At 37.6% G+C, this 13,249-nt stretch overlaps 1 protein-coding gene across 1 annotated transcript in view; it reads right to left on the bottom strand.

The window, feature by feature from the left end:
• MMP16 (matrix metallopeptidase 16) overlaps positions 1-13,166 on the bottom strand; it is a 182,767-nt gene extending 169,601 nt beyond the window's left edge. Inside the window, exon 1 of the mRNA XM_085308543.1 lies at positions 12,706-13,166. Within this exon, the coding sequence (XP_085164669.1) occupies positions 12,706-12,837 (132 nt within the window). The 5' untranslated portion in view covers positions 12,838-13,166. The remainder of the gene's footprint in view (positions 1-12,705) is intronic.
• Between the last annotated feature and the right edge of the window lie 83 nt (positions 13,167-13,249).

Genomic DNA, 13,249 nt, shown 5'->3' with positions numbered 1-13,249 from the left:
AAAAAGAAAGAGAAAACCGAAAATATTCTCAAAGTCTTTTTATGATTTTCAAATTAATCTGGTTGATTCCACAGACCTCCTTCTTGATTGGTATCACTGAAATAAATGCTATTGAATCAGAGACTTATTATTAAGACTTTCATATGTGGTGTCTGAATATTGTAAATGATAAAAAACAATGAAATGGAAGAGTCAATGAATGCAATATAGTCCAAAGTTTGAAAAGAGAAAAACTTATCCAACTCTTTTGGTACATTTTGAGTTGGTATCAGCTCCTTAGAAGTATCTTGCACGTAGAGAAAAATTCTCTAACATCTCAATGGAAAAAGGCATCTAAGCAATTAATCTATGAAGAACAATTGACTCCATCTTTATCTGACTTCCCGGACAAAAACTGATTCTCCTGGCAGCCAGAAAAAAAATGATGAGATTATTCACAAAGGAACTAAAATACTGTTTTTCCCTCTAAATGAGTCTGTCAGTACAAAACAATAGAGTAGAGCTAAGTATGACAAAGAAAGATTGCAGATGCATTACTCTCCTTTCCCAAAATGCAGAACTATAAATCAACAGTAGATCTATTACCTTCATTTCTACATGATAGTCAAAAAACTCACTGAAATAGTGTATCAGTTAGCATGCATTATTTCAGATTTTTAACTTATAAATAAATAAGCAAACATCTAAATATCAGCTGGCCAGCAATCCTCTTACTCTCAGTTAGGTTGAGGTCCTGAAGACCTAAAGCAAGTAGAGCAAACAATATCACTGAAATTACATATTAGACTGTGATGAGATCTAAATTCTAATATTAAACACAGAAATGTAAATTTCTGTTGAATTARTCCATATTTTACTTTAGATACTAAAATTGCTTGAAACCATGTAGCTAATTATTCTTGAGGGCCCAAGGCTCTTATCCAGAGAAATGATTAAAATGTCATTTTCATTTTTATCTTCTTGGGGATTGTCTATCAGACAATAGATGTTTAGCAAGCTTATTCTTCTCAAACATATCTGCTAATTACTTTTAGGAAAAAAAACAGAAAAAATGCTTAACTATCTGTTCTATTCTGTCAAGGGCAACAAATAAATGTTCACAGTTTCATTTGTTTAGGAAGGAAAGGCAGTCTCCAAAATCATTTAAGATAAAGCATCAAAATAACAGTCAGAAGCATTAAGTTCTTAAAAAATATGCCAGAAATATTCTCTGTAAGTTAGGTAGTGCCTTTTAACACTCATTTAAACAGTGTTAGGCCTGTTCTCATTAAGGCTGAAGGCAATAGTGCCTTAATGTTAATGGAGAAATGCTGAATTCTTTATATCTCTGGTTAAAAGATTTAAAATATGAGAAATCTAAATAAGCAAAAAATATGTTAGTGACTTGTGCTAAGAGAAATACGCATTCAATAGTGTGCGCGACAAGACAGTGACAGGGTAACAACCGTACTACCCTAWAAGTGGAGTTCTGCTCTCAGCTTTGTTCAGAAATACAGGTGTCTAGTGTGATCTGAGATGACCTATGGCACCCAGAGGCTGGAAGATACGTCACTGGACTTATAGGAGGCCCGTGYTTTACTGGGACATTATCTACAGGTCAATCCAGATAGAGCACAGGGCCTAAAAGAGCATGAGGTGCCAGGACAGGTCTTAATGAATCCCACCACAGCAAAGGAAAGGATCCAACTTCAAATTAAGACATTTGAATGCCAGCACTTACYTGTGGTAGTCCCACATGTGTAGGTGTCTCAGCACCCTTCACAGTCACTTAAAATCTGAATCAAGATTCAGCTACCTACACATGAGTGTACAGTGCTCTCTGAGATGACTGAGGGCACACCACCTGGCACCCAGTTTTTAAACCTAAAAAGGTCTAGATCTGCCAGGGGGTCCAATTTTATTTCTGCCAGTCTTGTGCACATGCCTCACCCCTAGGGTCCCTTTACATGGTGCTAGATAGCTACACATAAGCAAATGAATCACAGTCCTAGTCAGTATTAATAGCAGAATCCATTAAAGAAAAAAAAGTCAGGTCACTCTGATATTTACTGGTTGGTCAGCTGAATTACTCTCTCCAAAGTTGTTATTAATATAAAGGGAATTACTCTCCAAGGTTGTTATTAATATAAAGAGAACATACCTGCAGCACATTTGATCACTTGAATTTAAGCACATTATACTCTCAGACTCAATTCCTCATCTCATCCAGAGCAACCTTGTAGCTTGCACACTTGGTGGGAAATATAATTCATTCAAATAATCTTGCACAAAGCTCATCAGGATGTGTATCCGCGAACAAATTTACCCTTCCCACATAAAACATCTTGAGATCTTTGTTTGTAAGTGTTAAGCGTTACGTAATTTGCAAAGTATGGACATTATGATAGCTCACATGTGCCAGTGTCAGGAACGTGCAAGTTTCTGCATTTGTGGTTGCTACTACTAATGATATAATRTGTGAAAATCTAAAATAAGACTTTTTTTAAAAAAACACAGTATACTATCTAGATATCCATGAAACTCCTACTAATATCCAATTTTACTCATTGGGTAGTAGCATCTAAATACCACAGGCATAATGGTTACAGAAAATCATCATAAACTAATCAAGCCCTCCAAGAGAGTGTTAGCTATCTATATACACCTATGTATCTTAAATCAGGCAGTACTATTCCATTTCACCAGTACTAAAAATTTCAGATGTAACAAAAATTTTAAATGCGTTTTCATTTCTCTCTACCCCTCCTTTCATTCTATAAAGTCAAAGAAATACACTGTATTAAAATTAGTACATGCCATCTATGGTCCTATACAGCTACTATCATCTTGGACTGTAGAACAGGTATATCACTTTACCTCAGAAACTGTCAATTCACAGTCAACATCAAACTATTGTTTTCATTAACCAAATGAAAAGTCTACAAGAAAGAACTCTTCAAGTGTAGTTTTCTCTTCTGTACATTTACCACTGTTTTTTTCAAGTTCAATTTTCGAAGCCTCACCACTACGGACTTTTAAATCTTGGCTTGCAGAAACAGTAGCAAATGAATAGTAGTCAACAATCCTGCACTAGTGGAGAAACAGGCTCTATTAGTTAGTACGTTTTTCCCATCTCTATTATCTATGATTCTGTCATTCAGTAATGGCTGGTGATTTTCCTAGGCTCCAGAAAACAATCTGCAGGAAGACAAGCTGAGGGTGGGGGGAAAGATAAAAATAAGATGAGAAAAAAAAAAAAAGCAAGGAAAAGAATAGTAAAAAAAGAAGTAAGGTGGAAGGAAAGTCATAAGGTGAACTCAAGATACAGGAACTCTGAAAGACAAGATTCAGTTTCCAATTCTATCGTACTTACCAGAGAAGCATAGCGAGTCTCTTACTTTCTTTCTGCCTCCTTTCCTCACTACTAAACTTTTTTCACATCTAAGGTTACATAAGCAGTATGTATGACTACATCTTAATGACAAAAATATTAATATCTGAAGCACTGAAAGGCCAATCTTCTATTGCATTTCCTAAAAATCTACAAATATTCAATATTCAAATATKCTTGTAGAGCAATTCTCTTATTTAATACTAAATTTATTTAAAAATAGATAAAAGTCTTTAATTTTGCATTATTTAACATCTGCAGTCTGATCCAAAATCCATTACATTTGTTAAGATACTTTATTTAAATAAGCATTACATTTTAGTAACTAAGTTTTGAAGCAGACTATTTGTTTTCATATTTGGGCAACACATATAGTCTTGCTCAAACATTTGTTCCGAAAGAGAATGAGACACTGTGTCTATTCAGTCATTTTATGGCATCCCTCATGTAACCCTGCTGACAACATTCCCCATCAAATTTTAGTACTAATCTTAAAACTAAACAAAACAAACAAACAAAACAGGGTTTGGAGTGTTATTACAGACATGCTCACGTTTTCTGCTGTGGCACTTGTCTTTTGAACATTCTCACTACTTCAATCATTATACAGATGACCAATCTGAAACTTCATACTACTAGTTTTTTAATGAAAAAAGTGACACTGTCCAGAGTCAAAAGAATGAAGAAGATGCATTCTTAACTTTTTTTTTTTTTAATCACTTCTATTGCTCTTGACATGCCTTSAAAAAGGCAGCAAATGCTCTTTAGTTATTCCAATTCACATCCATGGAAACTAGATTAAGTCTTGATGGAACTGGTTGCACAACTCAGATCTCCAGGCCCCCCAGAACAATGCCTCAGTCGCATACTTTCATCGCCTCCTTATTCCTACATATTTGAAAATACATACAACAGTTAGAGAGGTGATAAAGATCACTGATACCGAAGTAGATATTCCACATAAGAGCAAGAAATGATGCAAGTATCAGAACCCAGCACTTCATAATCAGTAAGAAACTGGAAAATGGAACACAGTCCTGCTTTTTTGATATACATAGGAGCAGTGGGGAAAAARGGTCTTGCTTGTCAAGATCAAAATCACGCTGTAGATTTAGCCATATACCATTTACTGCTAGCAATAATAGATTTTACTGGGTYGAAGACATCATTTATTTTATTTGCAATTAAATACATTATCATCATTCTGTACAGTAGGTAAACCACTGCATGCAGACAAGTTTCTGTGAGAAGACAGTGGCTGAATGTCATTTGCTAGAAGAACGTCACACAACAAAACTCTAAGGTAAGAAAGAAAAATGATAGGATCATCACCTCCAGAGCAGGATACTGTCTGAGAAGGAAGCACTTAAAATATCCATTAATATTTCATGGAAGTATGTTCCTTCTTACTGAAAGAAATGTTATTTTTCTGGTTTACTATCTTTTTTATTATTTTAAGAAACTGATAATCTTCTGACTTTCAACTTATAATTTTCTGAAAAAAAGGCAGTCCCCCCCTCACCAACCTGTATTTCACACTAGCAAGTAGAAATGTGGATCRTATGTCAGCAAAAATGAACAAGACCAGTGAAGCAAAATAGCTGTTTCTCTACAAAATGAGAAAGAAAAAAGAAATACTAGGTTTTCTGAGGTTAGCATTTCTTCTCAAATTATGCATACAAATTTTGAAAACAGTTCAATGGTTCACAATATTAAAAGGTAAAAAAACAAAACATCATATTCATGTATCACAGTCAAATATGTCATATGAGTGGGATCCAGATCCAGATCCATTTTACAGTAGCTACTTTGTCACCAAGAAGCACAGCTTGATGCAAAGAGTACTGATGAGTTAATCCAATCAGGAGTTCAAAGTGGAGGGCATAAGTTCCACGGGGACTGTATGAAGGCAAAGTCATCTGCAGACCATTCCTTCCTGGCCCTAGAGGGACAGAAGTCCTTTTAAGATGTAGCTGTAAGAAAGTTGTTCCTATACCCTGCCCAAAGCACAGAGCTTTCAATGAATAAGAATTGACCCATTTTACGTTACTGTTCCACACCAGGGTCAATCACAATACATAAAGAATTTTTAAAAAATAAGCAAGATATTTTGCTGACTACAGTCACAAAATAATTGTCAAATCATATGGTTATGAATACATTTTCATGTACTATAATAAAGACTGCTATTATTCTACAGAGAGAAGGCATTAAGCGACTTGTATATTCTACAGAATTAATGTCGCTCACTGCTTCAGCTGCACATCCCCTGTTCTAGCAATAATAATTCTTATATAGTTTTTTAACCCAGGATTTTAAATCTCTTTCCAAATATTGGGTTCAAGTCTCAGCACCTGAGATCAGACTGCCCAACACTAAGCCCTGAAATCARGGAGAAACAAGTCTCCTCAGACCTTGAAGTCTTGATCTTGGAATTAAAAGGAGAATTTAAGCATGACAAAAACATCTGAACAAGCCCCTAAATCAATTATGTGCTCTTATACCTCAAAAGGTATSTCAGGACCATTATGATCACTGCTAAAGTGCAGATACCTCTTAGCTAGTATTAACCAGCTGTTAATAAGAAAATTGTACCAATAGTTTCAGTTAATAAGTACAAATACAGATTTTTTTTCATATTTCTATAGTTTGTCAATTTTAGTTCATCACAGAAATAAGTTGTTACCACTTAATTGTTCTTACTGTACAGTAAAGATGCTTMTAATGAATGATGATAAGCAGAAACATGAATGAACAATTGCCAGGCAACCAATAAATAAAGGTTCCAAATAGCACGACCTCTCTTTAAAAGATAAACCTCTAATCATAATTATTTTTCAAATCTATTCCTGTGTCAAATAAAATCATATTTGCAGCACTAATCCTCATCTTTCTCATGTAAAATGAAACTGAATCTATCATTTGACATATCACAGATAACAAATTAAACATATTTAACTTGTCCTTCAGATTATGCTCAAACGTGTGGATTAAGGACAGTGAACAGCTTAGACAATTAACTGCAATCCTAAACAGAGAAAAGACAAGCATTAAGCAATTTAAATGGGAGCTTTTAAAAAGTTACATTAAGAGTCTTCAAAAAGCATCAACACAAAGTCCTTCAGCTGTTAACTCCACAAAATAAAATCATACGTTAGTAAAAGGATGAGACAAATTTCAAAACACTGAAAACAGATGCAGTTTAAAATATCTTTTTTAAAAAAAAAAAATCTATATAATACTGCATTGTATCTTTATAAACTCTTACAACTCAGTCCTACCAAGTGCATAAGCAGAGATGAGGTGCCTAGAGCAAGCACTGACCTTTTAGATGGATTCAAATAAAACTGACAAAGAGCAACATAAATCTTAAGCCAGTTAAAGAAGATAGTATATCCACTCTGGAGAAACAGTGAATGGTTATGTATGAGTTATACATTATTCTACTGTAGGCTTCTGAATAATGGAATGGGGGGGAGCTTGGGTTTGTTCAGGKTTTTTAGTAGGTTAATAAATTGTACATTTATTTTACCAAGATCTGATGTTAGCAATATATATTTTGGTAGGTTTATCTTGCACTAACTAAAGTGATTAAACAAGCCTCTTTACTTAACCATTTGTTTTTTTCCTTCAGTAGAACTGAGAATCACTGATGGTCGTGATGCTTAAACATTAAAGAGTTAAAAATTTGAAATTGCAAAATAAAGATGAACTCCACTTATAAACAAATCTCTCTTGCAACTAAAGTCTAACACATACTATGTAGACTGTGAACTCTTAAGAGCAAAGACCATCTTTTCAATCTGTATTCAAACTACACACAGGAAATAAAATCCATAAGCTTTCCTGCAACATTAGTAACAAAATAATCTCATACTTCACAGTAGGAAATTGATCTACTGCAACTCTTGCTAATATGAATTATGGTTTGAATTATAGTACAGAATGTAATATGCTACATAATAGTCTTAGCATGTATTTCTTCATCTCAAATGAAAGTCAGTTCATTGCGCRCTAGTATCTGCCTTTTATAACAGAAGAGGAAGAAAGCGTTCTGCTGCCTACCAGCAAAAACTTTCTGATTAGTGTTTTCCTTATGTAAATATATCTGTTCATCAGAAGACTTAGCAGTAGAGTCTCTTTGTATTTATATTTCCTAAGTGATCAAACAGGAAATATGCCAATACACCACATTCTATCTAGATTTTTTACTGAATAATATTTCACCAAATGGTCACGTTCACCACCTGATTCAAATAACCCCTCTCCATCCTTCTAGTAATTTTGAACTTCTTGCTCTAACAAAAAAGCAATTCATTTGGTAGATATACTTCATCCGAAAACAAGAGTCAGAACTTAAGCAATTGAGACTAATGCACGCTGGTTACATCTAAAAACAATAAAAAAGTCCCTATAAATTCCTTTCAGGAAACATGGCATAATTTTATATCATTTTTAAATCAAAAACACCAAACACCACAACTGCTTCTCTATTTATTTTCAAGTTTGGAATTTAATAAGCTATTAAAATATTGCGTTGTGCTTGCAAACCTARTAACTAAGCCTACTAGTTAAAAAATGTGTAAAGGTGATATTAGAAGAATCTTTCCCTAACTAATGTTTATTCTTTTTCAATTACAAACTGAATAGTTAAACTCGCACATTTTTAAGCTTAGAAAAACCCAAAGCCTATGGAAGAAAAGGTTACGCATTACTATTCAGCAGGAGCTGGCAGCTAATTGCAAAGTTTATTACCAATGAAAACAATAGGGTTCTCAGCCACTTATTACCATGGAGAAAACTGACAGTATATCTCTGAAGTTTTGATTCCAATGTATTTTGTTCCACAATACGCAATTTAACTGTCACACATCTGAAAATGGGAGGAGAGAAAAGATGGTATTGTTTTAAAGAGCTGCTCACACCAAAGATTCATTTTAAAATCTCCCTAAGGAATTCAAGACTATATATTTAGCATTAGAAGAAGGAAAATAGAGCATAACCATCTGCTTTTGAAGAGAGATGATGAAGCATGCTTTGTCTCTAGTATTTCCCACATCACGGACGCAGTTAAACTGAGTGTGAGCCTACAAACACTTCTTTGCTCAACAGTCTTTACTCAGACAACCAGCTGGATACAGTAACTCATGGGAGTAAAAATATGCATTATTAGAACTGAGATGAATCTTATTCTACATTCTGTTGATCTCTTCTGACCAAGGGATTCTGCTTCAATGACTTTCCTCCACTCCCCAGCAAAATGGTGACATTGTTTTTTCTTCATAATATTTATGATTAATGTACATATTTAAAAGTAAGCAAAATACATACAGATTCATTATTTAAATATATACATAAACTAATTAATAACATTAGAACACCAACCTCACAGAATAATACCAGCTCAAACAGTACACAATTATCGGTTTTAGGAAAATATATAAGTAAATACATAATCTATATGGGTGATGCTTCTGAAAGACTGTATGTAGACATTTCCAATAAAACACAAAGGAGTTATCCTTGAGTAACACAAGAAATTACTACAGGGAAGAAAAAAAGAAACGTGGTTGCTTCTGAATATCAACATCCTATATTTTTGGTAACAAAAGATGTTGTCTTGCTTGTTTCTGCTTGTTTCAATTTCACATTTTAAATATTATTTTTAGTAACTATTATTCTATTCACTACTTCAGTGATGAACGTTGATACATCCCTATCCTGCCATTAATAGGCAATAGTAGGAAAACTCTACACTGGCAGACACTTTTCTGTTGGTGCAATTACTTATTGATGTTACAGTTTTGGATCAATTATTCAGCACTGARAATAGGGTGCTAACAGTATAGTCCTTAGTTTTTCTCATGATGTTAAAAACAGCTACAAACTGCTCACCAAAATGCCACTAGTAGCCAGTAAACTCTGAAAATTAATGCCAAAAATCCTCCCACAAGTARGAGCATGTGAACCAAACTTCATCATGATTACTTAAAACTATTAGCTTACAACCATCTCTCGTGCAGCTTTATCACAGAGCTCTCATTGACTCTCATTGAGAGAGTGTGGGCCCCTAGAGTCCAGYACTACCTGATCTGAATCATACTCAGCTATGTCTATTACACAGAACACTGCATGCATGAATACATTTCAGAATTTACAACTCAGCTATCATTGGAAGCTTTAAGACTTCATCCATATAGAYGTTTGGCTAAAAAAAAGATATATATATAGAAGGACAATAAAATTACAAAGAAAGAATAGTAATGTTCGTAACAGCTTGTAAGCTTAGTGTTTTTCTTCGAAAAGACAAATTTTATTAAATAACTTTGAACTACGTATCTCGTAAGAATTTGCCTGCCTCACAATTTGTTTGAAACAAACAAACAAACAAACAAGCCAACACYGTTACACAATTTTTGCTCACTGCCCAGGAACTTGGATTAAATGAGATAGAATTACAAGTAAGTGATCTCCAAATTTATAACATTCAACAAGTATTATCTATACATTATTCAGAGAGAGAAAAAAAAATCTGCTTTCTAACAATCCTAAGTATGTGTTCAGTGACACTTCATTCAACTAAACAGACACTGCTTATTTCCTGAACCTTACTTTGTCTATTTATTCCTATTGTCATGAGAAATAAATTTCACATAAATTTTCACAATCTTCTATCAAGTACAACTGTCTTACTTGTGCTGACACAAAGAATTGTATGGCACAATACATAAATGCTATTGCCAAGTCCATTGCCTCAGATTTCCCATGCCTTTTAGCCTTTGCTGTTTCCAAGAGAGTTGAATTCTCAGTGCTATCCCAACAATGTAAGTACAACAACGGCTGTTCTGGGTTAAATCTCAAGCCCACCTAGACTACTGACTGTCACTGTCAGTAGTCAAAAGTAGCAGCCTAAGGAAAAGTCCCAGATTAGGGCAACTCTTGAACAGGAAAGTAGTCCCTGGAATACTCTTCTAACTCCCAGCAATTTATAGCTCAAAGACTTAGATATGGAAAGAAACTGGGCGAGTTGACATGTGACACTGTTTCAGAAGGGTAGGGAAAAAGAATAGGTATGTATATATAATATGGTATCTTCAAGAGGAAAAGATATATACCCTTATCACATAGGCACCACTTCATTCCACCAACAAATGTTTCTTGCTCAGAGTATTATCTTTTCCCTCAAAATGTGCTGTGGTCCATATGGAAGAAAAGGTGGCAAAAAAATGACACTGTTTCCCTTCTTTTACCATAAAATCTCCTTCTGACTGGAGCTGGCCTCCTGTTCATATTCCMCTTGACTAAACCAATCTTCTTCTCCTCCCACACTAGCTCCATCTGCCGCCCGTCTCTCCAGCAGAGCCAGATGCCAGCAAAGCAGACTACTGTGGGAGGAGAAAGTTCTGTTTCTGGAATTTCTTCCCTATACCCTGCAGGGGGCCAGCCTGTGAAGCCTGGAAAGGATACAGAGAGCAACTTCCTCTCTTCCACACTGCTTTCCTCTGCTCATCAATAAAGGAAGGCAGCTGAGGACATGAGTGAAGGAAGGATAAAAATTTCAGCATGTGCTCTGAAATTTGTTACTTTAATATTTATATACTAAGAGTCTCACAAYTAGAAATCAGACTCCAGCATGCTATACACTGCATGAACATGTTAGATGACATGAGTCTTCTGCCCTAAAGAGCTTACAGTCAAGCAGAACGAGAGATACACACGTGTAACACGGAATGAACAAGAATCTCTCAAGAGTGGAGCACAGAAAAAAAAAAGAGAGAGAGAGAGAGAGAGAGAGAGATGAGGGTTAACAATGAAGAGAAGGGACCTAAATGATGGAGTAAAAAGACCATATTTTCCAGAGAGGTGCAAGGCTGAGAAAGAAGCTGGGTGTGTGTGATGTTTCGCCAGGGAGAGAATCGCATGGGGCAAGGGAGCCCATTGGTAGAAAGGGAGAGACCAGAATAAAAGTGAACACTGGGAAAGAAAAGTGACTTTTTATGTTTGAGGGGATTTTGCATGAGGCAGAGGGAGAGGAATCACAGGTAGAAACTTCAGACAAAAAAAAACAGACAGTCTAGGGACAGTGGAATATCTGCGGGAGTAGCCTTGTCATAGAGAAGAGCAAGAATGAGTGTCACYGAGTGAGAACAAGAGCTCACAAAGGGAGAGAAGCAAGTGTGCATATGTGTGAGACAGAGAAAAAGACACAGACKTCATTTCTATCAGAGAAAGAGTTGTGAGAACAGAAGACAAGAAAAAGACTCAGTGAGGGAGGTGTATAGGTACAGCAGAAAGTTTGGAGTGGGGCTAACAGAACAGAAGAAAGTGTAGAAAGACAGACCTAACAGAAAAATGGAATTATAACACGTATGRGGAAAGAGCCTATATAAATTAAGAGGGACACATGCAATAAGAAAGATGAAGGACTTGGACTCCAAGAAAAGAGACAGGAAAATGTAGAATACTAAAAATCAGATTAAAGGAAATCGCACCGGAATAGATGAAGGAAAACAGCTTGCAGTAGAAAGAAGGGAGTGACAGGAAGGGAAAACGAGAGTGAAGAATACATGCAGAAGAAAAAGCCAGTAAAAGGACACTGCTCAGTGAAAGCCATTATCTAAAGCCCAAAACTGAAAAAACTGAGAGTATACCGAATAGTGACTAGAAATTAATGTTCACTGAATTCTTATTGCAGCTGTAAATTCCCAGAGCCTGCCTTATCTAGGTAGTCCCATATTCTGCCTCACTTAGAAATATTCCGTTTCCTGGTCCTCCGCACCCTCTAACTTTTGTGCTGTAGTTGCACCTTTATGCCGTATGTTTCACTATCTCTAGTAGCAACTCCTTCCGTTACGACTAAAGGGGGGGAAGACCTTATTTTGTCAAATATTTTGCCACAAAGAAAAGTGTCAAAGTCTCCAGCCTCCTCCCCCCTGCCCCTTCGACGCTCTTCCATTCATCCTTCCTGCACGCCGGGGTGGGGGGACGACGGCAGCGCCCGAAACGCGAGGCGGCGCGGAGCGGCCGCGGGGCGCGGGGCGGGCCGGGTGCCCGCGGCGCGGGGCCGAGGGGCGGCCGGGACGCGCCCCGCCGCTCGGTTCCGCGCTTTGTGCCGCCGCCGGGATCTCCGCCCGAAACGCATCCATCAAGCCCCGGAGCCCGGCGAGGGGAGCGCGCTACCGGCTGCGGGAGGCGAAGCCGACACAGACGGATGCCCTGGCTGCTGGAAGACATGGCTGGCTATTTAATTTTATTGTATTTAGGGGAATTACAGAGGGAAGGGGGAAAGGAAGAGGAGGAAGCACACGCTCGCACATGCATACGGCTGAGCTTACCTCCACATTGAAATACTGCTCCGCTTTGCACACTGTAGCACATAAAATCCAAAGGAAGGTTTGCAAGAAAAACACCCTGGACTGAGACACGAAATCCAACCGGCTTCCAGTGCTGAATGCGAGTACGATCATAGTGAACCGTGCCTCAACGGATGGAAGATCTCTCTTTTCCTCTCTCTCTCTCTTTTTCCTTAAACAAATACACAAACAAACCAGCCCCCTCCCCGTGTCGGTGAAGAGCCGGCAGCGCAGGTTCACCCACAGCAGGGGCAGGGGAGGAGGAGGAGGAGCAGCCGCTTCGCAGCACCGCCAGCAGCAGCGGGGTCAGCTCTCGCTCATCCTCACCGCCAGCCCCGCGAGGAGGGAATGTGGCGTCCGAGTGCAGCCGCAGCTCCTGCGCGGCTCCTCTCTGCCCAGCAGCGGCAGCCGCCTCTCCGCGGCGCCCTCCTCCTCCTCCTCCTCCTCCTCCTTTCCCTCCTCCTCCTCCTCTTCCTCCTCCCCCCGCCTCCACCTCCTCGCGGGGAAGGCCGGCCCGGCCGCGCTG

This window comes from Rhea americana, unplaced genomic scaffold (genome assembly GCF_003343005.1).
Source record: "Rhea americana isolate MKP2758 unplaced genomic scaffold, rheAme1 scaffold_0, whole genome shotgun sequence".
Classification (NCBI taxonomy): domain Eukaryota; kingdom Metazoa; phylum Chordata; class Aves; order Rheiformes; family Rheidae; genus Rhea; species Rhea americana.
The sequence above is the reverse complement of the archived record's forward strand: the minus strand, read 5'-3'. Positions and strand labels throughout refer to the sequence as shown.